This window comes from Psittacula echo, assembly GCF_963264785.1.
Source record: "Psittacula echo genome assembly, chromosome: 7".
In the NCBI taxonomy this organism is placed as follows: Eukaryota; Metazoa; Chordata; class Aves; order Psittaciformes; family Psittacidae; genus Psittacula; species Psittacula echo.
This window is the reverse complement of record NC_137740.1, coordinates 21,184,578-21,212,470: the sequence shown is the minus strand read 5'-3', so window position 1 is coordinate 21,212,470 and position 27,893 is coordinate 21,184,578. Positions and strand designations below refer to the sequence as shown.

Sequence of the window (27,893 nt, the reverse complement as noted above, 5' to 3'; positions counted from 1 at the left end):
CCCACCGACTGAGCGCTGGGGCTGTCCCGCCGGTGAGCGGCAGCTGAGGACATCCCGCTACCTCCGCCCCCGGTCACCTCTGGAGCCCACCCTCTCTGCCCGCTCCCTTCCCGTCACCTCAGGCCGCCATCGCCTCGCCCCGCCCCCGCCCTGTTGCCGTGGAGGCGCGAGGCTCCCCGGCGCTGCCGGCCAGGGCTGTCCACGGCGTTCGCCTGCGGCGAATGGGCGGCGGTGGTGGGGCAGCCGCGGGCCCTGCCTGCCGCCCCGTCAGCGGAAGGAGGAAGCGTCATGGCCGAGGCTTGGGCTGGCTTTTCGCAGGAGGAGCTGCGGCGCCTACGGGACCAGCGCCCAGGTACGGACCGCGACTGGGCTCTAGTGGTGCCGGGCCTCGGGACCAGGCCCGCCGTAGTGCCTGTCCCGGTTAGCGGGGGGCAGCGGTGCTGGGAGCTGCGCGGAGGAACTTACGGGCTCTCGGCATCCGGTTAACCGCTGCAGCTGCACCTACCTTCCTTCGTCTCTTCAGCCTCCCAGCCCCTCAGTCCCCTACATCCACACCTCTGTCCATCCTCTCAGCTCTTCCAGACCATCCCCACATCAAACACTTCGAGTTCTCCAGGGAGTCCCTTGTTTCCCACACCCAGTCCCTCGGCCCTCCATCTCTCACTGCTCCCATCTGTCTCCCACCCAGCCCCTCTGTCTCTCAACCCGCAAATCTGTGATACATTTCCAGATACTCTAGCTCTTGTCCTGCACCCCCAGCTTCTCGTACACTACCCCACCCGTGTTCCTAGTTTTCTCTGTGTCTGTCAACTTGTTCTTCCCTATTATTCACTTTATAAACCTGCAGTTTGTCCACCAGACTGTCTGGCACCCTTCTTTAGTCCTAGATTCATCTCTCCATCGTTGCCCTAAGAGTTGCCTCTCTCCTACCTATGGTTCTTCCTTTAGTCCCATAGTCCAGGCCTCTTCTCATTTTGTAGTCCCATAGTCCAGGCCTCTTCTCATTTCGTATGTTCAGATCCTTTAAAACTCTTGATTTTTATGCTAACAAAATATTTCCAGATTCCTGGGTGTACCCATATGTTGCCTTCCCTTGATACCCTGCATGTCTTTTCCTTATGTTGGTTTTGCACCAGTTTACTTGCCTAGAAAAGCTTATTCGCAGAGTCTGTCTTTGATCGTAAGACTTGGTTTTAATCCTGTTTCTGCCTCTTGTCCGTTGATAGATTTGTATGAACTTTCAGAGCAGCAGCATCACCCCCACACTGCAAATAAGAGTCGGAAGCAATCCCTGCGAGAAAAAGCTCTCCAGCAGCAATGTCAGAAGCTGGGACTGCAGGGTGGAGCAGCTTCTGTGCCTCCTGAGCAGTTACTTTCTGTACCAAAACACAAACCTTGTCATCTTCAGCAGCTTGTGCCACCACCTCACCCTCCTTCAGCAGGAGATAAAAGACAAAATGACAACCGAGACCAGCAGAAGGAAGTGACACCAGTAGATCCCTGTAATGGCAGTGACAGTGTCCAGACCCACCCTGCGAAGCCCAACTGCAAAGTGGAAAAAAAGAAAGTGGAATTGTTAGTAAGTTGGTAAAATCAGGGGACAGGTTTTATTGTCCTGTATTGATTCATTCTTTTGTTGTGAATTAAAGTTAACTTTTCTGTATCTAATAGGAAGGTTTGAGAGATCGTGTTTTCTGTCTCTGCGCTGAACCTTTGGTTTTCATATCTGGTTGTGTTCAGCCTGACTAAGGACCAAATTCTGTAGTGTAATCCATGCAGATATGCACCATGCTGTCTTTGATTAATTTCCTGTGATATTAGGACTGTACATCATAAAGTGTCCAAGATGTAGGACTGTCTTAACGGCTTATGAAGACTTAGTCTCACCATCGTGCTGTGTATGCAAGCCAGCAGCTGCAACAGAAAGCCCTTTTGAGAGTAAATGTGCTCTGATTTGTGTAACTTTGTGTTCCCTTTACAATATTGCTGCAGATCTGTGAATGCCAAAAGTCTTGGTAAGGATGTAAAATTTCAGGTTTAAGCAGTTCTCTAGCTTTTATGATTCAAGATGAGACCAATCTCAAGACTCTCACCCTATGCATCAGCCAACAGCAGGTTCAAAGTGATACATGTAAGAGAGAGAAAGGAAAAGGTTCTGAACATGGCAATTACACTAGTTCATCACCCAGAATTCAGATGATAGCCTATAAAAGGAAGCTGCTGTCTAACTGATAGAGAGGGCAGTCATTTCCAGTGTGAGAAATTACTTGGTTTTACCTCTTGATGTTTTTCTTCTTGTCTGTATCCACGTGCTAATTTTATTTTCTTCCTCAGCAGGCAAAACAAGACTTGAGGTGCAGAAGGATGAATTCTTTTTCTAGGGCATATGGTTTATTTTTAAAACAATGCTGCTGCAGCCTTGAGTTCCTATGCAGGTCCAAACTTTTCTGCCCAATATAATCAACAAACACTAGCCAGTCACTTAACTTCCTTGCATGATTTGTATTCCCCCAAACCAGGGATGAGCAGCTTTCCAGGTGTGGTGTGCCAGACCCAATGGCTGGTTAGATCTGTCTGTAGGCTCTCAGAGGTGACTGAAGGTGCTTCATGCTGGAGAGGCAGGACTGTGGCAGTCAGCAGCACTTGTGTGGAGAAACAGTGCATAGCTTCTCTCAAATTCAAAACTCCAAAGGATCCAGGAGGTTCTGTTTTGCAGAGGTTTACCTTGAGAGGCTGGAGCTGCTGGCCGTGCTGCTGCCATTTACCTGACGAGCTTCTGGCTGGAATCACCTACCTGCAGATAGCTGTCCTGTCAGCAGAAGAGCAGCACTTTGAAAAGCAGTGCTAAATTCCTCTTGTGGGTGCAGCTCACAGTAGTACTGGCTGCTCAGCTCCTTCCTAGTAGTGGAAGAATAGACACTGTTTGACTGGGGAAGAGATAGCTAAAACCTTGCAGAGAGGTTTTCCGTCTGTGGAGAGCAAATGACACTTAGTTGCAACAACCACCCCCTGAACCTGCTGAATTAATCTTAGCCTGTGCATTTGAATTTAGTCTTACTGAAAATATTTATATGAAGTTGTAGGAATAGGGTGTTGAGGAGAACTCTGAAGAGATATTCTTTTGCTGATATGGTTAAAATTAACATAGCTGAGTTTTTAAGCTAAGCTGTTTTTAAACTGAGACTTCTTGAAAGAGGATATGGAGAATACAACATGGTAGAAAAGCAGCAAAGCAGGTTTTGTGTCTCCTTAATCCTGCCCAGCTGTGTTGACACATGTTGTCTCCTTTTGCTTTCCATCCTCTGGGACTAGTTGTATCTCTTAGTAGATGTAGCCTAGGAAATGGAATCCATATAGCTCTTTCCTTGGTGGCAAAACTGAATTCTTGTTCTTCCTTGTTGCTCATTTTCACTGCAACTTTTAGCAGCCTTTTGTACCAGTTTAATTATCTGTGGACTGTATTATAAAACAGACCTGTGAAATGATCTGTTTTATGGAAAAACATTTCCAAAAAAGAAGCTGTGTTGGCAGACTGAACAAATGGTGACTAGTAGCAGGTCTAGAAACTTGAAACTGCTTCTACCTAGTGGGGAAGCACATCCTTTAAATGAAAGATTCAATCAATTTCTGAAAAAGTGCTCCATGCTCTTTCTTCTAGCAAAGGTGAATTAACCAGCAGCTTACTTGCTTATGAATATTTTTGTTCTGATCAGCAGATTTCATCTGGAAATGTTTTATTGGTCTGAAAGACTTCTTGCAGATTATTATTCTTTTCTCAGAACCAAAACCTGTTTATCGTTCCTTTGACATTTTTAGAATTTACTGTAGGAAATATGATGGTGAATATTTGTGTCATTTGGGGAACAGGTGGAGAAATGAACTTTCTGTTAATTTTAATCTTCTTGTTAATGAGCAGGCAGGAAAAGTCTCGATGGGAAATCCTCCAGCAAGAGCAACGGCTGATAGAAGAGAAGAATAAACGGAAGAAGGCACTCCTGGCCAAAGCTATTGCTGAGAGGTAAGGAGCTATGCTAAACATGGGCTGAGGCTCAAGGAGGGATTACTTTTCATCTGCAACCAGTTACATATCTTCTGTTTAAATCTCACTTTTTCCTCTTCTCTATGCTCTGTATGTACTGCTCCACAAATGAGCAGCTGTGATCGACATTTCCCTTCGATGACAAGTGCTGGCTAAGAAGTTGTGACAAGCTTTTCACTCTTCCAGAGCTGCAGCTCTGTGCCCAGATGGAAAAGTTATCTGAGAATTTGAGAATTAACTGACATCCTTGTACCTGTTAGTAAGGGTGTATTTGGAAGTTGAGCTCGGATGCTCATCCCTGCTCCGTTCCTGATTTGTTTTCTAAGGAAAGTTTATTTGATTCCTAACCTATGAAGGCAAACTATAACTATGCCTGTTTGGGCTTTTGACTTATTAGTATGTGAAAAGTGTTGAAAAGAGAAGACAATCCACTTTAAGAAGGTATCATTGTACCTCTGGCTGATAAGAAATTATAAAAATTCACATGTGCTCACAGTTGTTAGCTATTGCGCTTCAGGGGACCAGACTTTAGGCGTTGTACAGGGTTGTCCACCAAGATAGTTTAAGACTAAGGGAAGGCAAGGTATGTAGGGAAGTATATTAGAGCTGCTGATAACACTGTATCAAGGAAGGAGATGTGAAGCTTTCACACTCACAGTGCTCTCCCAGATATGTATTATGTTATGCCCATCAAAGCTGTTGGGTAACACAGGTGAACATAGCCAATGCTGTGCAGAAAATTCTCTTTGGGGTTATGAAGTTTTTATTTACCTTTGCCAGGCAGAGATAAAACACATTTGATCTGAGTCACTCTAGGTCACCAAATATGGGTGTGACCAGGCTGGGTACTTCCTCCTGGAAGCAGAGCATGAGAAAGAGAGGAGGACTTGGGAGGTGATAGTTATGTCTGACATTCAAAGGCCTTCTTCAGTCTCTCAGCAGTACTATAGGATGTCTCTTTCTCTCCACCTGCGTCAGCTGGTCTAATAATGAGAGATGGTGTTACTTCCTATATATAGAATTGTAGAATGGTTTGGGTTGTAGAGGGAACCTTAAAGATCATAAAGATCACATCTAGTTTTGCTTTTGAGTACTTGCTTTGGGGTCTAAAGCACTGGCTAAAAAGCATGGTTTTGCTGGTGGCGATGAATAACAGCAAAGTGACCTGGCGTAAAATCTTGTTGAAAGTTACTTAGCTTGTTTGGGAGTAAAATCCGTCAAAGCTTGCTGCCCTTAGCAGCATTTAGTTTTCAGAATTTAGGCATGAATAAGCTGAGTTGAAAAAGGTTGCATAAGGCTTGATTGAAATCCTTTGTGTTTGATGTAAAACTTTCCATTGACTTCATTGGGATTTGGCTAGGCCTTTTGGGAATAATTTTACAAAATGGAAATCAAGCTTAGATTAGGTGACTTTTTGCCCCCTACTAACCGGGCTTCTTTGAAAGGGGATATTTGTAGGGCTAAATACCCTTCCCCCTCTCACTTCCCCCCCCAAGCCATTTCCTGTTTCCTTACACTGAGAACTACTTAGATACAGCAGCTTCTTGTGTGTTTCCACAGTAAAGAAACACAATCCATTTTAGGTGCTTTGATTATAGTCATTACATAATTTTGCCATAGTCCTTTAATAGCAGGCATTTTAGATCCCTTTGGATATTAAAAAAGACCAAAAGTCTTAAATCGTAAAGGAGAAACCTTGTCTTAAAGAAGTTAGTTGCTCTGCAAATTAAATGGGGCCTGTTTTGTCAAGAAAATAGACTTGAAAAGGAAAAAGAAAAAGCATCTTCCTTTTACAGATCTAAAAGAACTCAAGCTGAAACAGTGAAACTGAAAAGGATTCAGAAAGAGTTACAAGCTCTGGATGACATGGTGTCTGCTGACATTGGCATCCTGCGGAACCGCATTGATCAGGCCAGCCTGGACTACTCCTATGCCCGGTAGGTGACAAACAGGGAGGAGGGAATAGTCCTGCCTGAGTGGAGAGAGAAAATGCTGTTTCCTGTCACCAAAACAGTAATGGAGTTTTGTCATTGTAATAATGTGTAGTTAAAGTGGTCACAGTCTGGGGGTCTTTCAGATCTTGAGGTAAAAGTGTGCTTTTTATTTCCTAATTTTTCCCTTGGAATCTGGAAACTGAAGAGGTTTTCTGACTGCAGACTGTGCTTTCCAGCTTCATGCTGTCACAACCTGTACTTTACTGCTTTAACTGTGCAGTTGTCCATAAGCCCTGCTTTACTGTTTCAAGGTTGTTTATTTCTTCTCGGGTGGGGGGGAAAGAGTTGGGGTTTTTTAAACTCCTAAAAGAGTTGGGTTTTTTTAAACTCCTAAAAGCAAAGTCCTTTTCAGGGAAACTTGCTTGTTGATGACAGCTCTGGTCCTGTTGGAATCAATGGGACCAATTAAGCTTAAAACATGTAACACTGCTGAAATGCTTTTGGAACTGGGACCAAAAATTGAAGAAAAAAGCAGGCTTTCGTCCTTCACAATGTGCCTTTAATCACTCTGGTTCTGATGAGTTCCTGAAATGCAAGAAATTAATTGGAACACACTATTAGTTGTGGGTAAACCACAACATCAGTAGATAAACATTATCATGTTTATGTAGCCATTTAATAAAATGGAAATGTTCGGTTGCGGTTTTTGGTTCATAATTCAATGTGTTAAACGTATATTTTTCCTTAGGACTTCTGCTATACATTGACCTCAGGCCAATAAACATAGTAATTAGTCTTTGAAAAAATAGCAGCAGTAGCTAAAAAATAAGTATTTCTTTTGTGTAATTATCATGTGAAATATCTAAGATTAACTGTAGTTTCAGTAGCTGAGTTCATATTAATACAAAATTTCATACCCTCAAGAGGAAAAACATTTCAAGCTATTCTAGGTTTAAGTCTGATTTCTAAAACCATTAAGTGCCCTTCGAAATTTCCTTACCAAAATTTGTTAATAATTTGTCTGTTTGAAATGCTTAATCTCTTAGGAGTGTATAACACAAGTGGCTCTGATGCTTAGAAAACAATTCTTAATGAAGATAACAAAAAGGTATGCTGGTATGATGATAAACTTTACAAAATACTTGATGACATTCATGAACTTGGCAAGTCTGTCTTTTTGTGAGGGAGGGATTTGGAAACGTGAGTTAGGTACTTTGGTGTTATAGTTTGTATGCATTATGAGCCAAAGCTGGTTTACTTTTAATTGGCGTCTTTTAAAGCAGTTTTTTAGTTCTTGCCTTGTATTTTAGGGCTAAAACACAAATAATTTCATTAGGTCAAAAAGCACATTATTAAATAGTCCTGAACACATGCATAGCTAGGGGCATTTGACAATTGCTGTGGAATGCAATTTTCATAAATACGATATGAAGAATATGTGTGAATTCAGCTCAAAGGTTTAGCTATGCAAAAGCTTCCAGCATAGCTTTAGTTTTTCCATTTGAGATACCTCAGGCAGGGAAATCTTTACTTTCTTGAGAGAGAAACATAAGTGCGCGTCTTCTGCACACTGCAGACATAGCCTTTACAGCTGGGTCAAAGTTTTGTGGTTATAACAGAGCATATTTGGGAAGGGGTTTCTATGTCTTATTTCCTTCTGTTTCCGTAAGCAAGGAATTCCTTCTGTCTTCCTGTTGCTCCGTTTAACCAGATATTTGAATCTGGTTTTATAAAACAGCTGGATTCTTTATTCAACCACCTTACTAATATTAGTTTTATGAATGCTCTGTAAGATACGTCATGTAGTCATTCTGCAAAAACTTTTGCATGTTCCCTTTCCTGATGAGCAAGATTGCATCTATCTTTCTACTAAGTAAATCAGAATGTATGGATTCACTGAATGTAGTGGAAGATGCATCACTTATGTGGTCACTAACCATTAAAGTGCTAGATATTCTGGAGGTGTTAATCTCAACAAATATTTGGAGTATTTCTTTTCTGCTGTATTTGTGATGACAAGAGGTGCAAATTGGCAGGTGTGTGTTCGGTGGATGCTTACAAGAAAATTTTACATCTGTTGCCATGCAAAAGTTGTGATCACTATTGATGTCATATGCTGTGTCAATTTGTGCTGCTCATGATTTTTTGAACATACATATGAGTGGCTGGAAGGATAGAATTTTAGACCCAATCTGTAGCATCTGTAACTGTCGGGTGGATGGCTGGATTAGAAAAACCACAAAACTGTTTTGCAGTGTTTCAGTTCATTAGGTAGGTGTTCATTAGAATTGTAAAGTACTAGAATTCTGATGGTTTCTTTCTGATGGTTTCTTTCTGCTGCTAGTGATGCATCTCTTAAAATAGGCAGTAAAAATGCTTGTTCATTATTCAGTCTGTAGATTTCAGACAAGCAAATTAACTCTTGGAATACAGCAGCAGTGGAGAGGCTAATATGTCAAGAGGAGAAGATTTGACTAATTCAAACTTACTTTCTTCCCTTTTACTAGCATAGAAGCACATCATAAATAGCTGGCATAATGCATTGCAGAGCACACTGCATTTCAGGGATGCTTAAAGTATCTGTCAATGTGTCAGATTGTAAAGTGTTTTGAGAATTAACCTGCTAGAAATTATGATGATTTTTGCAGGAAGCGGTATGATAAGGCTGAGTCGGAGTATGTGGCAGCCAAGCTAGACCTCCAACACAAGACAGAGATTAAGGAGCACCTCACGGAGCACCTGTGCACAATCATACAGCAAAATGAACTTCGCAAGGCCAGGAAGCTGGAGGAGTTAATGCAGCAGCTGGAAGTGGAGGCAGATGAGGAAAATCTGGAACTTGAGATAGAGGTGGAGCGGATGCTGCAGCAGCAGGAGGCAGAAGCAGGGAGACAAGCCAGCCAGTCACACAGTCATGCTGGGACAGCTAAGGAAAACCTCAGTCCCAGTGCTACGGTGCCGGAGAATGAACACAGTAATCATGCTGTTGCTTCTCCTGCTATTTCTGAACAGTTGCTTCAGTCTCAAAACTCTGGTACCAAATCCCCCTCCAATATAGACAGCCAAACTCAGGCAGTAAATGTGACTCCAGGAAACTCCCCAGCTTGTTCTGCTACATGACTTACTACGTTCAGATAAGCTGGCCGGTTATGGTTGATATACTGTCTGCAGGCTTGTGTGCTCTATGTTATCTGGGCTTCTGCAGTGCCAGTAATATGCACTTAATTTCTCTTTTCCTTTAATATGGTTCTCAAATTTTAAAGGTGCCTTTTTTTTTTTTTTCTTCATCACAAGACTCCCTTTTGGGGTTTACCATCTGTCATCATCATTTTGGTTTAAGTTCATGTTCTAATGCCCAGGTTTTCATGGGGCTTTGTACCTTCCTGAAAGAGGATACTTGGAAGCAAATGGTAGGGCTTTTCCAAAGGCTAAAAAATGCTAAAAGCATATTGCTATTACAGATACCTGTTGCAAACAATGTGCAGGAGGTACATATCTACAGGAGAGAACATCACAACTTAGGCTGCTCCTGAACACATTCTGTCCCCTGACAACTGCATTAGGATGTTTGTCTTCCCTTGTATCTGTAAGAGATCAGTTTTCAATGTTTTTTAATCCTTTGAAACCCAAGTGCTTGTTTTAATTGTCTTCGTAGCTGATCCTCTCTCTTGATTTAAAGGAAATTTGCATATTGAGGCAAATTGCAAAGTCAGTTGTAATATTTCCTATTTATCACTTTGCCTATTTCTTCCAGATGACACTAAATCAGACAAAAGCTATGTATTGCTAACATTATCTATGAAATCACAGCAGCTATGATTTAACAAAAATTATGGGTTACAGTTTAAGATGTTGTAGGATGTATGATGTAGAAGTAGAAACACACAAAAGAAAATATGTTACAATTAAAACTGTTGCATTACAAACATTTTTCCTCTGTCATAGTTGCCTCAAAGTTCCAATAGTTAGACAGGGATCTTGAAATTAATAATTCCCACAGGATATTGGAATTGAGCCCATTTTTGCATAACATTCAGTGCATTTTGTTGTCTGAAGTGCGGGTGTGTACCCCACAAGAAGTTCAGCTGGTTTGTTCTGTTGCCACTGAAAGGCTTTAAAAAGCTATTCCAGGTGGACAAAGTCTCAGGAATTAAAATAGAGGACATAGGCAAACCTCCCATAGACTGATTGCAGCTGCAAACCGTGGGGACTGTGTTCATAATTAACTGCTTTGTAACAGAGGAAGGCTGCTTTCATTGTGGAAATGATTTCTGTAATACCTGACCTGAACATGTCAGTCAGAGTTTATGAATTAGTTACTGAATGATGGCATCAAGTATATAAATGGAACACTGTCTCTATGGCTTTAATAGTGGAAAAACATGTCACTACATTTCATTTTTATTCTATTAATAAATCAGTGCATCTTCTACGCAGTGTGTTTACTTTCAGTTGTGATATCTTACACTAATACACGTATTCAGGATTGGTTTTCCACAGGAGCAGATAAATGACAGAATCAGATATGTGCTTTGGCAACTTGCCACTGTGTGAAATTAAATCCTTGAAAAAGGCTATTCCAAAATATAGAAACGTATGAAGCAAAGACATAGCAGGATATGGTTTGTCAGGAATCTTTTCAACTAACTATGGCCCAAGGCAGCGGTGGAAAATCCCTACTGGTGGGTCCCATACAGAGCAGAAATTAAAATCTGTTTCCTAGCTGCTCACAATCAGGGCTGATTGAAGTTAGAAAACTCCAAAATATCATTTGAGATATGTATGAAACATTGTTCTACTGCTGCTGATACACTGCATTCCCCATTACTTTGCTGAAAGATCTGGTCTAAAAGCTAAAGATTTTACTGTATTGTGAGAAAGTTGTGACTGACTTCCTTTGCTCTGTCTGCAGTTGCAGAACAGCTTGTAGCAACCTGATTATGGCTTTCAAAACTGGATGTCAGTAAGTGCAATAATAATTTAATTGTACCATTTTTGTTTCCATTCTCTGCAGCTGTCCCCAGTTGCTCCTCAAGTGAGTCTGAGTCCTAGTGAATAGGTCTGTTCCTTGTTACAGTTGTATTCAGCTCATCAGGGGACATATGGAAGAGCATCTGACAGAAGAGTTGAATTGTAATGGTGTTTACAGGAAGCACATGCATACATTTTGCATATAATTTGTGGTTCTCAGTAGGCTAAAATGTGGCTAAAATAGTCCTACTGAATGCACCTTGTTATCACAGGTGAGATTACTTTTTGAACAACTCAAACCAAAAAAGGCAAAAATTTGTAAGTCCAAAGTTCTCTTTGACAACTGCTTAAGAATATGAGTTTCCTAGAAGGGGGTAAGTTTATATGCAACAAAACTACTTAGAAACTGAAAAGTTCTTATGTACCATCCTGACAGGGAAGATGCTGTTGTTACAATCAGCAGTTTCTGTTCTCTGACAAGTCCCTCATTGAAGTTCTGCCCATTTCTATCTGTCTAACTTCTGAGCTTGCAAAATGAAGTGAACTGGCTGGAAGCCACATGAAACAGCCATGTGAAATACAATAGGCAGCCTAACATTTGGTTGCTCTCTCCAGACAGGGAGCGCAAGAGTTAAATTGTTTGATCTGAGTTATGAAGCCTTTCTCTGACATGTGATATAAACCACTACCATGGTGTCAGTTCCACTTTGGAAGTTCTCAAATGTTTTGATGGGTGCCAGTATGCTGGTTTAACATTCCCCCTGTGCCGGAGCCAAGCAGTCCAGTCGTAATTGTAACAACATGTGTGCTGGTCAGAAATGCCAGGAGATGATTTTGGTGCAACAAAAGGATTGGATTTTTTTCCTTGTTTTAAGGAAAGAGAACAGTTGGAATTGAGGCTCTTCAAGCAAAAGCCATTTCTATCTTTGGAGTAGCTGGTAAGTCTGACAGTATTTGTTGCTGTTGTCACTGGAGTGCATTGAAGGTGGGTGTGCTGTCCGCTCAGCTGGTATGGTGTATCTTTTCAGAAAAATGTTAAAATTGAAAGTTCAGCATAGATCACGAATGGGTGGGCAGATTTTTAAGCAAGGGCCTCTTGCAGGTAGAGGTAGAAGTCTGAATGTGAAGTATGCTATGGCTGAACACCCATGGCAGGGAAAATAGAGCAACATGTGATAGCTGACAATAACACTGCAAGGTTTATCACAGAGGACTTGCAATCTCCTGTGGCAATATAGCCATTTCTGTGTTGGGCCACCACATTACCACTATGAGAAGAAGTGGAAAACATTGATGTATACTGCTGTGAGAATGTTACAAAGCATGTTATAGTTGCCCATGTTGCAGTTTGGCCGGGATGGTGAGAATAACACTCCCTCCTCTGTCAAGAAGTGTTTAAATGAGCACAGATGGTCATGGCTCAGCCTGGGGTTCCCATGAATGTGTAGTGCATGGTGTAAAACACTTGAACAATCCCCAATCTGATTGTATATCCAGCCAGATGAAGTTGGGCTCTAAAGAGGTTTCAGCTTACGGTAGCTATCTGGGGAGAGACTGACGTTCTCTCTCAACTATTCTTCTTCCTAATACCTTCTGTGATGCAGTTAGTGTCTTCCATTTGAGCTTGTATCCCATCTAAAGTGAATGAGGAAAAACTAGTAACAACGAAAAGCAGTGACTGGTCTAGTGGTTGGGGGTACTGTGTTTCCCCACTAGCTGTATTAAGACCATGCTAGAAAGGATTGTTCATGGGAGTTTTCCTATTCTGGGGAAGTTCTGGAACCACAGAAGGGGCGGAGCACTACTGAACTATCTCCCATGCTGGGATTCCTTCCATTCTGCATTTTCTGCTTAGGACAGTGGGATCTATAGACTTTCTGTTCTGAACATCCTTTTGTCAAGGTTCAAATTTGGATAAAAACCCCTGTGATATAATTTTCCCAGCCTGAGGCCTGTACTTTACATGATCACCCTCGTGTGGGATCTTTGAGTATCTGTGAGTCCTGGACTGAGTTTGATACTTTTGTGTGATGCTGTGTAGACATAGTGTCTTCAATCTCTGCTCCACTCTTGTTCATGCCATAGTTGTGTATAAAGGTTCATGCAGTTGCTGAGAGCTAGATAAAATTTATCTGCAGGCTTGATCCAACCCAGAAATTGTATGTTCAACACTTTGGTATTATTTCATGATCCCTTTTCTGATTCTGTGGATATAGGTGTGATGTGCAGGAGACAAAGGGTTTTGCCAGTGGCAGCGCAAACAGGGTGTAGAGATGTGGGCTGGTATTATAGAAACCACATGTTTGTTAAGTGTCCTATTTAGACTAGTCTGCATGGTCCTATTAAAACAAGTGTTGGCTCCTTTGATAGGGCACGAGACTGGTTTCCTTCATCATTTCCCCTGATTTATGTCCCAGCAGCAAACTTCTACGTCAGTGAGAAAAGACCAAGTAACGAGAGAAGTTAGCCAAGCCTCACCCCCTCGGCGTGATAGGATATTAGATCCTTCAAATCCTTGCCTTTGGCAGCCTGTTAGTTACAGGGTTTAAATCATGCCTTTTAAGATACAGGTAGAGACACTAAAAAGCTTGAGGCTTTCTGAATTAGGGCCTGGATTGTGTAGTTAGAGTCATTTTCTCAATTAGCTAAACGTAAATCAGTATAACAAGTTGGTTGGGAGCACTGGGCAGGATTAGTAACTTGTCTTTCCTGCCTCTGTCCGTACCACTCCCACCTGCTTGTTTGGCTGATCAGCCAGTGATTTTATTTTTCCACACTGCTAGAGCTGAGCAGTGGATTTTAATGTCTGAACTGGCTTTCACATCTGGCACATGTGTGCAAGAGGTGAGAACTGGGAGAAATTGCTCTTGCACAGTAAGTAAGGCAGGCCTCATGGCAGAGATCTGACAGTGTCAGCATTCCATGCCACACCATCCTTCAGAGGACATGGACAGTGTCCTATAGAATAGGCAATGGTGTTCAGAAAGTCTAGCAGCAGTAGGGATGCCATTTGGTGTGGTATCCGGAACCCGAAAGCACGTGCGGGAGCCAGGGCGTTGCATTTGTACTTCAGAGCTGGGTAGCAAATGCATGACTCCCTTTTCCAGGGCTATGTCATGTAAGGGCTGTGCTATTTTCTGGAGACTGTTGGATGATTGAGATGGGACAGGTTGCCTTGCAAGCCTTGTTCAGCCCAGTGGTCTTGTAGGAGCACTGGGATCCATCTGAGCAGGTGGTAAGACAAAAGCTTGGAGATTTCGTCACAGCAGAGAATGAAACCCCAAGTACTGGAAGAGCCTGTTTTGTGCCTAGTGATGACATTGAAGTAGATATAAATCATCCAGCATGAAAGCTGCAGTGCTAGGGACACCTCTTTAGTCTTGCATTTTGCAGAATGGGGGAGGACGTGGAAATTAATTAATAATTAATTAATTAATGTGGCTGAATTAAGGAACAGAATCACTGTTGACCCAGACCGTGCATGGGCTAAAACCATGGCCCTCCCTGAGTCTGGTTGCAAGGGTTGGAGCCAAGTAAGACAAAACTACCCAAGTCAGCCTTAATTGCTTTGTGTGTAATTAAAATGAAACACGGGTCATAAATAAATCTCTGAATAATGGAGACTCTTTAACTTCCCCCTGTAAGGTTTCTTGCTTTTCTCTGAAGCAGTTGGTAGTGCTGATGATTTATGTGAACATAGAATCATCTGGTATGATTCTCTCATGTTCGTGTTATCAGTGCTGACTGTGCCCTTCAAATGTCTTTCTGACATTTTTCTCTGTGGTGCAGAGTAATGGGTCTTTGTTCTGATTTGCAGGCATTACCTGATAATGCAGGGCCAAACCGAGCCCAAGATCTCAGTCTGCTTGTTTATTGGAAAGGCATTGCTCTGACTTCACTGTGGCTTGGGACTCTTAAACAAATACTGCAACAGGTTTATAATAGAACAGCAGCAGTCAAGGTCTCACTGGCATGCATCAGGGGCAGCTCCACATGCATAACTGCTGACCATATATTGCTTCTGTACTAGTACCTAAATGTCCTGAAGGAGACCCCACTGAGTTATTTCACATACACAGCTTCCTCCTTGAAAGAGCCAGTAAAGGAGATAGTAGAACAAAGGACAGAGCCACCCCATGAACATCAAGTTTAGCAATGTCATGAGGTGTCTTGCTAGTAATCAAAATCAAGCGAGGACATGGCTGCACTCCAGTCACAAGGTCCAGCAGCACCCTTCAGCTACCTACCACGTAGCTAAAGGGCAGATGACCTTCTTGACCATGCTTCCACATGGCTGTGAACCACCATGTCCCCAGGAGAGCTGGCTACAAAGAAGATGGAGACTACCTTTTTACAAGGAGTCACATGGGAAAGAATGAGGAGTAATGGGTACCAGTTACCCCTGGAGAGGTTCCAATTGGACACTAGAGGAAAATATTTCACAATGAGAACAATCAGCCATCTCCCCAGGGATGTGGTGGACTCCCCAGCACTGGACGCTTTTAAGATTTGGCTATACATGATGCTGAGTCATCTATTCTAGGTCATGCTTGCCAAGAAAGGTTGGACCAGATGATCCTTGAGGCCCCTTTCAACCTGGTATTCTAGGGATGGAGAACCCTGGGAGTCATTCCTAGGCAGCAAATAACAGAAGGTCACTGTTGGTGTGACTCCTTCACTAAAGGCTAGAGCTAGGTATCCAGCAGACGGTGTCTCAGCAAGCCATGGTATCTTCCTGACTTTCTCCATGTGGAAGAAACATGTTGCACTACCCCAGCCTTAGGAAGTACCTCATCATCAGCCCAGCAGGGATACCTCACTAGTCTGTGTATGGTAGGGCTGAAAAGGCACAAATTTGCTATCCTTCAGATTGTTAGTTTGGGCAACAAATTGTAACATCATTGGAGACTTGTGCTGTGAGCCTGTGCTGAAATCTGTGCTGAGTATGCTCACTGCCTTTGCAACGTGAGCTCACTGGAGCGAAACAGCTATGTCTTTGCAGGCTCATGTCACTTTTCCCATTCCAGAGTAGACAGGTTCTCTGTCCCAGGGAGGGGTTAATCCAATTCAGACATCATATTCTTCAAAGTTGCCCAATTTGGATCTGGATTAGGTTTTTGAGTATCACCAAAACCCTGCATCATGTTTTGAGAAGTTCTGTAGCTGTTTAGGTGATGATTCTTGTTGCTGATTGTGCATATTTCATACTCTGTAGTGCTGATGGTGTCCTAGGTGTTGTTTCTGGTTTTGCTGTCGTGTGAGCTTCAAGTGGTCCATGTTTTGGTGATTAGCCTCATGGCAGAGAAGATGATGCTGTTAGCATGAGGATGTGCTCATAAAATACCAGGTCCATTTCAGCATTTTTCTAACACGCTTCTCTGATTCTCCATGAAGAACATCTTGCAGCTGTTTCAAAACGTCATGCCTGGTTCCCTGCAGGATTTTTTCTTGCTTTCAGATCTCCCCACCACAACCACCCTCTCTGCTAAAATACCAATTGTTTTCTTTTCTGCATTCCTCAAATCAAAATATTTAGCAATGGACTTTTCTCCATGACATCCCACTGCATCCCCTGACTACTGTGGAGTGTGCATCAGTCTCATTGACATTAACCAGTTTTGCAGGAAACCAGCACTGCCAAGCAGGCAGGCTCCCGCTCCTGGACTTGCTCAGCATATTTGGTATTGCCAGTGACAGTCCCTCTGTGAGTCTCTTAGGGGTGATGCTCTCACTGGGAGAAACTGAGAAGCTATAAGAAATTATTTTCCTTATCCTGGCCATTGCGCTTGGACATTCATGATGATTCTTTCTGGCCTTGACATCCACAAAGCCATATCTGCATTTCATATGGGAGGAATCATGAAACACTTTTCCAAGGTCTAGTCCATCTCTTTTGCCCAACTGCCTTCAGCACTGGAGTCATCCATTTCTCAAACCATCCTAAGCCACCAATAAATTTTCTCCTTCTGTCCAACTAGTTTCCCTTCCTGCCTCTAGCAGCTGCCAAGAGTCTTCATGGACCCATCAGTCCTCCATGCTAGGGAAGTAACCAAGGCTTTTCAAAGCAATCAGGCTGAGCAGAATGTGGGTGAGTGCAAGGTGGTACTGGAAGTGTTTTGATTCATAGAATTAAAACTCAGTAGCATTAAACTTGCAGCCAGTTTCAGAAGCTTGTATCCCTATTGTTCCTTCCACTTCTCACAGGCTTTGGGGTTATCCACATTCACCATTACACCTTAAATGCTTGCACTCAGAAATCTTTACTTTCACCTACTGTGTCTGTGACCCCAGAGGTGGCTGTTTGGAGTTGATCACCCCTAGAGAGGTGACAGATGATAACCCATCTGGGCATTCCTGGAGAGAGCCAGAGGGAGACTTCCTGATGAGGGTGAGTGCTGGGGAAGGCATTTGGGATGGCTGCAATCCACAAACACATCAAAGGTGCAAATGGCTTTTATCAAGAGGCAGTAAAACTTTAATCCAAAGTCCACTTTAATGTATTTGCCACATATTTGAAAGGGAGCTGATTTCAGAAGCACTTTCGAGTGTTTTAAAAATTCTTCTGGACCTTTGTCTTATAACTCTCGCCACTCTGGAAACCTGATGCTTTTGTTTCTGGGGTCCCAGATGTTTGGGACTCATGACTATGGGGAGAGTGAGAATTGAAACCATTTCTAAACTTCTTCTGAAACATGGGCACAAATAGCTTTTCTCCTAGCTCTAAACCCCTGTAAAACTCCAATATTTTTTTTTTATTTTTTATTTTTTTTAATTTTTTTTAACCACAGATCATGCTTGCAGCAAATACCACCTCCTCAAACAGAAAGTGAGACATCTTCCCATTCATTTGTCAAAAATCCCTCATTTCCAGCTCAGTAAGGCTGCAAGGCACTGGCCCTTTAGTATCCTGGGGTGCTTGCCTCTAGTGTGAAGCTTTAGGTTGGTCTTGTTTTGCTGGAGGAAATCTAACATTAGTGTGGAAAACGGGAGCAATTCCCTGGCAAGATCACAGGAACTGTAGCCTTTCTAATTTTCTTTCTTTTTTTATTTTTCTGCAGGAAAGTCAAAACATCGCTGCTTTCATTTGGAAAGGGCAAGTGACTTTCCCATGCCGTAATACCCAGCAAGTGTTGAGAGAATGTGGTTACATAAAACCATATTTTTAATGCAACCGACAGACTGTCTTGAGAGCTAAGTGGTTTTTGACAGTTTTTATGCACCTGCTAATTCAAAGCTCTTAACATGTGCCAGTTAAAAAGAGCCAGGCACTAAAACATCCACTCTGTGGACGGCAGGGGCTCAGCTGCACACCAGAGCACAGAGAATCCATGCAAGGTAGAAACTCGGCTTCTCTTACAGGACTGCCTGGTACACAACTAACTCAAGTCAGAGCTTTTGTTTCCTGGTCCTGCTTGGCCTTGAAGATTCCTGCTTCTGCTTTGCACCTGAAGAATGGCTGATACTCTTTGGGTTTATTCTCTTTGCTTTTCCCAGTTACAGCAATTATCAGAAAGAAAAGATGCTAAACATCCTGTCAGGACTATGTCCTTAAAAGGGATGTACGGACAACACCTCACCAGGCTCCTCTACTAAATTTGTGCCTCCATCTTTTCTGGATAGTGAGATTGCTTCTCATAATCAGTGCTGAGGCAGGCATTGGCAAAGCCCAGATGGAAGCCTGACACACAATTCTCCAGTATGTCTGCTCAGGTATCGCCTCTGCAGTCACTGCATGCTCAGAGGAGGTACGTGGTCTGTTTAGACACAGCCTTGCTGTCAGTAACATAAAGTAAGGTCTGGAAGTCCTCCTCTTCTAAAATTTTCCTTCCTATCCACCCCTTCAGTAAACTCTTAATTTAGAGATTTTCTCGGGATCACTTTAAACCTCTCGCAATGAGATATTCCTTTTTCCTTCCTAGGGCTTTCTCCTCATGCCCAATTTGCTCACATCCCATCTTCACAGAGTTTTGGCTGGCTGTCCACACTGTGGGTCACCTGATGGCCTCATCCCCCTAGAGAAAAGCTTGGAAACTCAGCACCATCTAATACTAAAAAAAAAAAAAAAACAAAACCCTGAAGGCAGATACAACAAATGCAAGAAAGCTTGAGAATTTTAACAATTTGCATCCACTGACACAGGAGTTTCTGTGGAAGAAATTATCAGCTAACCCTGAAACAAGAGGCCACTCGAGTTTTGTGCAAGCCCAAGGCAGTTACGACTGTGCATTTGGGATGTGTTTCCGTGTAAGCTGGGGGATAGCATGCCACTGCCACTTTCCTGCTGTATAAACTTAATCAAGCTTAGTCAAGCCCTCACCTGATAAATGAATTGCTTTCAAAAGATGGGGCTGTAGCACTTCTAGACCCTTCCTTGATCTCAGGGCCAAGAGGCATGATAACAGTCTGTAGTGTTGGACTCAGAAGAATTGCAACACAGCGGAGGTGTGTGAAGTCCAGGGACAGTTGTCCCATAGGGTTGGAGATATGGGGTTGGAGAGGGAGGGAAAACTGCCCTCGTTTCATTTGCATGGCTGGCCTGTTGGGGTGTCTAAGGTAAGCTGTGGCATACATTCTGAGGTGGAGGTGAATCCAACACTGCTATCTTACCTGGATTACAAGCAGGCAGCAGGTTTGTCTGTGGCTATGGAGGAACCAGGTGATGGCTCTCAACCCAGCTGAAGAGGAAGGTGCTCTCACAGGACACAAGAACCTTTATTTGGAGGACAAGTGTGCCTTGGTACATCCTGCATGTTGAGCCGTATCTGAGGAGATCACTGCAAGATGCTCAGTGGAGCTGATGGGACATGGAGGGCATGTGTGATGTCTGTAACTGAAGGTGGAGAAAGCCCTGCTTAGGGCCTAACCTTGGGCACAGCAGGTGGGCTGGATTTGCGTGCTACATGATGTACAGCCTCAGGTTAGTGGGGACCTGCCTCAAATTACAGCTCCACTAACCTGGACAGTTGGCCCTGAGTGAGGTCTAGTGTCAAGAGCAGATCAAGGGCTGCTTGTCTCATACACTGTGCAGAGCTGATGGCTGGGACTCTGCTGCTGGGTAGTTTTCTGTAGTGGTGCTGAATATCAATGTTCTTTCTTGCATCTCTGCTAAAAGGCATAAACGTCATTCCTTACAGGCTCCATTTTTAAGCCTGATTGAGGAGAGAAAACTCATCATTAACAACCTGTCAGGATGGTATTAGTATCTCTGAATGCTGCATTTGAGCTTGAACTGACAGGAAGGGTTTTTTTTAAGAGAGAAACACTAGACGAAGGCTTGTCAGGGCAATAGATGGGGCTAGGATTCCACATCATTAACACTCAAGTCTGTGTATTGCAAAATCACCTGGCAGGACAAATATGATCCAGGTCAGGTGTGTGTACACTGTTGCTTTGTGTTGGATCATCTAGAACATGCTATATAGTGTTTATATTGGCTTCACATTTTACACTGGCTGCAGGAAGACATATGATACCTCATCTGGCATGAATTCTTTTGGACTAAAGTTGCCCCATAACAATTCAGAGGATAAATTTGACTAGGCAGAGTGGTATACACTGCATCAATGTTTCGTTGTATGGGGTCACAGCAGTTTTAATCCAGTCCTGGATACCCGCAAACAAAACTTTCTGTATCAGTACTGCTTAACCATCCAGATACATATGATGCTCATGGAGGATGTTCCCTTGAAGAAATGTGAGCTCTGCTCCTGCTGAAAAGTTAGTGTTATTTCTTAGATTGCTTCTTTAGTAGTTTCTGTGTGTGGACTTGACCTGTAGACTATGTGTTTTCACGGTGCAACTTCCGAGCAAGACTAAACTGCAGGTGGGCTGACCTGTTCCGAAATGATGGAAGGGGAAAGGATCTCAAAATGTCCCATAACTCATAGCCACAACCTAGTCCACCCTGTCTGTACTGACAGAGAATCGTCCAATAGTTTCTGCACCCTGCAGTGATGGAGAATTTGTCTGTCACCTGTAGAAGGTTACTCCAAGGTCTAACTGGAAACTACACTGCTGCAGTTTAAACTTGGGTATTCTTGCCCCATTAACTGTGTTTGAAGAGAATGTTTTTTCCAGTTCCCAACGCACAACTCTTTCTGTGTTATCCTTTAAAGCATTTGCACAGCAGGCTCTGCAGTGAGACAGGGAGTGAAATATGCATGGTGGGAAGCATCCAAAAGTTGCTCAGATCTGCACTGAATTTCCAACACTAATCGAGCCATCTGTGACTCATCGTCATGCTTGTGCATCAACTCATGTAGATATCCTCAGAGCAAGCAAAGCACTGGATCAGTGCTTGCTTGCATGGACAACAGCACCATGTTTCACGGTTGCTGTCCTCGTGAGGGCACAGAGCTATGATGTAAGATAAGTTCATAAGAAAAGTATGGTGGGGTGGTTATTTGCTGCTGTATTCAAACTCAGAAACACGCTCAATTTGCAACTACAAGAAAATGATATGAGTCATCATTCTAGCTGGGAGCCTAACTACTTTTGAAAACATGTTGTCTCTCTTTCCATCTGATTTGAATTTGAGAACCACTCCATGTCCTAAAACTGAATGATTTTATCACCTCTTCACCAGCCAGAGTATGTGATGACAGATTTTTTGATCAAACTAAAGAATAACTTTGCTGAGAGATCTCCCAGTTTTTACCCATCTGAGAAGTCCAGATGTTTCCTTAGAATCTCCTCATCTTTTCACTACAAAGGTGGCTTGCTCTGAGTGCAAAACAGCTTTCTAGGCTGGAGAGAAAAGGGAGGCTGAAACACAGCCTCCAGGTCAAGCTTGGAGGTAGAAGTTTCTTTCATTAAGCTCAAAGAAGATGTGTAATTTACTTATTTTTTTAAGAGTGGGCTAACTTCTTAAGTTAGAATTATTGTTCAAGGGGTAAAATGTGTAAACTTCATTTAGGATGCTAAACCAGTTATTTTAATTATATTGCTTTAAAATGTGTAGAGTGAAATAAAATAAGCCTTTTTTCTGGTATGCTTTTCTTTAGAGAACTTCCTGAAAAGCCAGACTTCCCTGGATCGGTGGCTGTGCACCATCTTAAAGCCAAAAAGCACTTGGCAGAAAGGTGATGCAAATGTGACCCTAAACATCAGAAGGCAGCAAAGTACTTGAATGCTGATGCACTTTTCCCAGCTGCTGCTGACAGATTAATTTCCAGGGCAGATGGAATAGCTGATCTATCTTGGAAATGGTTTTCCCTTCCACAGGCATGTGCAGTAATGAAGACAGCAATTTCCAGTGGTACTTTCTGCCCAAGAGTAGACCTTTCACAGACTTCACATCCCCTCACTTAAAGTATCTCTGAGTCCAAACTGGACAGCTTGTTTCCCTTTAAAATCAAGTGGCATATTCAGAGTATGGCTTGTCCTAAGAATCTTGGGCTCGAATTTCTCACCATTGGCTATAGAGGGAGTCGTGATGAGTGACTTCAGCACTACAGGAATTGCCCAGTTTAGAAGGAAATTGAGTAGCCAGACCTGAAGGGAGAGCTGTACTGATCTACTCTTTAGAGTTTCTAGCCAGCCATGTCCTGGGGTGAATGGCTGGACCTGGGTGAATAAAGGATGCTTTGTACTGTGGTCAGATTTAGATACCTGAGGGAGGCGACCAAGGAATGAAGCAATTCTGTTTGTTTTGAACCAAGAGAGTCTTAAGAAAAGGGAAAAAAAAAACCAAAACAAAAACAAAAAAAAACCCCACCAGAAATATTGAGACAACCTAGGACATGGTGTTTGATCTGAAACACAATGTTCCATTTTACAGTTTAATTTCATTTTTTTTCTAAAGTCAGGCTTTTCAATAAAACCTCCAAAAGGCTCATTTCAGAAACACCTACATGAAGTCAACCTCTTTGCTCTGAAAACACTTTGGAATGAAATGTTTTGAAGTTTTAAAAAGAGCCTCCTGTATTAGGCTTGTTGGTTTTGTTTGTTTTTTTGGCAAAATGTGCTTGTCAAATTCAGCCCAACTTTGTGAATGGTTTATGTCCCTCCAAAATTAAACTCTGGTCAAAGTTACTGTTCATTGCACAAATTCACCCACTGTATCTATGAATCCGCCAAGGGCAAAACGGAGTCTGTGATTCAACTCGGAGCTGTTCCACCTCCTTGGAACCAGGGAGGAGAACCCAGGGCGTTCTCATAAAGGAAGCAATTCAGCTCTCAGTAATCAAAGCCCAGGTTCTGCTTCCTTTCCAAGGGCATCTGGAGTCCCCTTGCTGCAAGTGCCCTAAATTCCCATTGTCTCTATGAGGAGGTAAAGCACATCCTACCAAATGAAGGAAATCATGGGAAGAAATGGCCCAAACCCCTTCTATTCATCTTCTTCCAAGAAAAAATATGAGCATGAGACATGAGGTTACTTTTCAGGCACTTTCTAATGACTTGGATCATCCAACGAAACAAATGAAAGCAGCCGGGAGCGTGCTCCAGTCCGACACAGCAGAGAAATATTTGCCAATGCAGCAGCTCTGCAAATGTGTGAGGCTGTTAAGCTCCTAATCCCATGTCTTATTTTTATGAATTTTCACACTAGTGGGATATAATGAATGTTGAGCCCAAAGACATTAATTACTCAGGTCCTTTTTTTGAGAGGAATTTCGATGGAGTGTAGCGTTTTAAATTACAAGGTGTGAAATAAACTCTACAAAACTTACAGCTTTAGTGGAGGAACTCCAAAATCAAATAAAAATGCAAAACCGCTGATGAAGTCCAATTTACTGTAAAATGCCCTGGATCGTGGTGTTCCAGTAATTTTTTTTCCCTACATACTTTGGTTAAAATAATTTATATCCGCTGCAGTGTTTATGTACCTTAAGCTTTATTTATTAAAGGATATGTATATTTCAAGCCCGGTTTTAATGAGACATGCTGAAATCTGTAAGGTACAGTGCAACTTTTGTTCTAATCAGCACTCAATCTCCTCTCTTTACTTTTTCTGTGTTGAAAACATTCATGTTGGACGGAAAGGGACGTGTGTGTATGTGTGTGTATATAAATTTGAGATATGTATCAACATATGTATAAAGTAATAAGCAAAATTTATTTCTCTTTTTCTATCATCAGGGCAAATACTCCATCACTGCCCAGTCTGAACACTTAAAATCACAGATGATTTTATCCTTATTCTTAGAAGAGGACAATTACTTCCTTTTTTTTTGGCAAATTAGTTATTTGCCAAAAAATTGTGCTTTAGGTTGTCTGAAAATGTTAGTGAATTCACATCAGCTTGACAAACTGTTCTGGAAAAGGAAGAAAAATAAATCCAAGTGTTTTGGCTTTGTTTTCTAATGAAATGTTTTGAGATTTCATTTTGAAACAACACCCTGAAGCTAAAGTTAACATCAACTAAAACATACTTTGGAAGCTTAGAAACTTAAAATTGTGAATTAAATGAGACCTTAGGGATGTTCCTTGTGGGAGTTGCTTTGAAACTTTCTTCCTGTGTTTTCATTCTTCCAAGGAAATGGAAAATATTTTTGCACAGATAGATGAATTTAAAAACTATAATGTTTATGACCATTTTGGTATAGCTTTAGGAGTAAGTTATAAATATTCTATTTGGTTTTAAGAGCTTAATCAAACTTAAGTTGTATTTTCAAGACATTGTAAGAAGCCTGACTTTTGCTGACGCCTCAGGACAAGATAAAAGGTATTTAAAAGCTTAAACTTTACTGATAATACTGGAATATGCATATGACGCTGGTTGTGATAATGTCCCTTGTCGTGCCTAAACCACTACTGAAAATGGTACATAGGTTCCTAAACCCCTTTAAATGAATTACAGAGCACATACAGAACATCATGGGCAAGAAAGTGACTCTCCCTACAAAACGGTTTTTGATAAAAATGGAAAACTTCACTTCTGCCAATTTTTTTTTGATTTAATGAATGAAGGAAAGAGAAAAATCTTTAGTTTAAGGATGCCTGTCAAAAAGAGAACAAAATAAAATCTCTTCTGTATTAAGAGAAGTGGGAAATGGAAAATTTCTGGTAAAAAAAAAAAAGAAGTTTTGCTAGGCTTTTCCCCAAATATCTGTGTTTCAGAGGCTATCTGTAAAGTGAAGAAGGTTTCAGGTCTGGTGAACTTGATTTCCTCCCCATGTTTTCCTCTGCACATAGAGCCACTTATTTTTCTGATGAAGCTAAAGATTCAAGACCCCAGCAAAGTGAAGTGAAGTCTGGGAGCAGAGGGGGGAAACTTTTTTTGTGTCATGGAAAAATGTTAGCTTTAGAAGTGAATGCATTCCTTGAAAGTGAACCCCGAAGCCCAGAAATGGCTGAGCAAGGAATTTAAAGGGAGAAACACTCAGAGTTGGGGAGCAGAGTAATAAAGTACAGGTTTGTTCTGTAACAAATTCCAGCGCTTGCAAGACTTTTTTAGACATATGGAAGTCCATTTAGGAGGAAAATTGGTTGCAGCCGCTGATTCAGAGCCTATTGGAATCAGTGGAAACATTTCCATTGTCTTCTGTCCTGAAGAAATGCTGTTTCTGTCCTTCCTTCCATCCCTAGCCTGTGCTCACTGTCTGGGCCATATGGATTTCATCTCCCTCAACGACACGTAAGAGAAGAGGGTTTGGCTGTTTAATGGCATGATGTAGCTATGTGGATAGGAATGGTTGATTTCTACTTGATTGGCTACAAATCAGGTAACCAACGCCTCAGTTTTGAGCGGCTGGCTTTGGAGGAGTTATCTGGGTGCATCTGGCTCTCCTATCACAGAGCTGAACATGGCTTTAATCACATCAGCACGCTAATTGTGCCCCTCAAGAAGAGCTTGAAGGAATGAGGGTCTGTGTTTTGACAACTGTCAGATTTCTTTATTGCTGACCATAATTGCTGGGCTGTCCCTGGGAAAGCACACTGGGTAATTGCTTATCTGGATAGTACCTCCCTTCAGCTATTTCAGCTCAGAGACTTTTCTAGCATTAAACCCAGAGCCAGGCTGCCTGCAGAGGGTGGACAAACCAAACCCACCAAGAACTGATTTTAAAGTATTGACTCCTGTTTGTCCTTTTGCAAGGCAGGCTCTCAAAAATGGAGGCATAGAAGGGAATGGATGCTCACAAGCACTCCCTGATCTTATAGGGTATTGCCTCCAGACTTATTTGTGATCATTGCCACTATCTGCCTCCTACCACTGAGGCCAGGACCAGTCCCCACCGAAGCGATGACAGCCTGCAGAGCAAGAAACGTTGAAGTATTTCAGTGTCTAGAAGAAAAAACTGATATTTTTTGGACTGAAACTAGGTTTGAGAAAGAGCACGTGATCAGATGTGAGATGAGGGACAAAGGTGGATTTCTGCCTTCAAACAACACCCATTTTACTGGATCTGAGTGCCTACCAGGCACTCAGAACATGTCAGCAAGCAGTTAAGCAGGGCTCCCAAAGCGGTGCTGACACATGGATGTGACAGACTCCTTGCTGGCACTGCAGGCAGCAACCTGGGGTTTGCATTTTCTGGAGGAAATCACGAGAAATTCGTGAGTGCACACAGCAGGCTGAGAACAGAGGGCTGGATCTCCCTGCCACCTCGGAGCTGCTGTGTGTCACGAAGTCACTTCCCTTCACTATCCCTCGTTCTCTTTCATTCATATCTGCCTTGCCACCCCGAAGCTCCACTTCCTGGGATGGACAGAGGTGCCCGTCTCTGCCTCCTGTTTGTAATGACAATCCTCTGCTGCTGTCATCTCTTGCAAAAGTGGACATGCCAACAAGGAAATCTTCCCTGAAACCAATCCTGGGTATCAGCTGGCTCTGTTCCCCTCCTCTCTCCACTGAGCTGCAAGTCTCGTGGCAATCTTCTCTGGGTATTCTGGACAATGAATGTGTTTCTTGCCATGTAATTGAATTATCCACTTTAGAAAGAAAAAGATGTGGTTTTGTTCCCATTACAAAAACAAACAAACAAGGACTGATATTTATTATGGGCCAAGGCTACTCAACAAGTGTTTTCTGGAATTCTAATAAATTGCTGAAGAAAGTTTACAGCTGAGCACTAAAGATGGTTTAGTTTTCCAAGAGGCTGGGATGTATTTATTTCCCATTTTCTTAACCCGCAGCATGGTGAACAGCTTAACGTGCTCTTTCCAGGGTTCAGACAGTGTCAACCCAAGCCCATGCTCTTCACCCCGAAACAGTTAACCGCTTCTTAATTAAAACCATGCCAATTATTCATTTTCAAGTTTTGCATTTATTTTTCCCCACTTGAGCAGCCTGCTATTTGGTTTTGCTTCCACTTCATTAAAATAGCTTCCAAAAAAATAAAAACAAACCTAAAATCCCCATCCACACACCCAAACCGAAGAACACAAGTATCGTGCAAGGAGGCTTTTAACTAAACAGGATTTTGTGTGTCAAGGGGATATCTGCAAAGCAAAGCACCATGCAGGTTAGAGAGGATTTGCTTCGTGGCATCTGGAGAAGGATTTGTCCTTTGAACAGTGGGCAAAAAGAGGTGGGCCTGACTGTTAGAAAGAAAGCAGCAATGCAGGAAACCCTGAGGACATCAGTCTCAAGATTGTAGAAGGAGAGGGAGGACCAGCGACCATCAGCGAGTGGGTCAGGGCACCCGTGCGCAGCTGCTGAGGGGTCTCTGTCATGTTGTGCTGCCTGTGCAAGGAGTCGTTCAGCAGCCAGGCCCAAGGAGTCCCATCCTGCAACAGTTTAAACACCCTCCCTGCTTCAAGCACATCATTTGTGCATGAAGATGAGTGTGGACAGATGTCCCTGTGGGAGCAAGGCACTTAAATACATGTTGGTTGTTAAGCACATGCTTAAGTATTTGACTGGATTAGCAGACTGGTATTGAAATGTTTGCTTTTTGACAAAGTTGATTTTTTTTTTTCAGTTCATTACTGGTCCTGCCAGTGACATCATTCGTTTGCAAGATGAGAAAAAGTGTATAAACGACCTTAAAAAAAAATAAATT

At 42.5% G+C, this 27,893-nt stretch overlaps 1 protein-coding gene across 7 annotated transcripts; it reads left to right on the top strand.

Annotated features, from left to right (window-relative positions):
• The first annotated feature begins 231 nt into the window (after window positions 1–231).
• Window positions 232–27,893, top strand: GORAB (golgin, RAB6 interacting). Of its 7 annotated transcripts, none has more exons than XM_080622492.1 (6): window positions 232–352; window positions 1,227–1,587; window positions 3,917–4,018; window positions 5,836–5,976; window positions 8,622–8,947; window positions 21,948–27,893. In XM_080622492.1, the coding sequence occupies exons 1-6, from the start codon at window positions 289–291 to the stop codon at window positions 22,070–22,072; spliced, it is 1,119 nt and encodes a 372-aa protein (XP_080478618.1). In that variant the 5' UTR covers window positions 232–288; the 3' UTR covers window positions 22,073–27,893. The 7 variants fall into 7 exon arrangements, with proteins under 7 accessions (XP_080478618.1, XP_080478621.1, XP_080478620.1 ...); XM_080622495.1 differs by lacking the exons at window positions 8,622–8,947; window positions 21,948–27,893 and adding exons at window positions 17,149–17,332; window positions 18,003–21,911; XM_080622494.1 differs by lacking the exon at window positions 21,948–27,893 and adding an exon at window positions 10,988–11,763.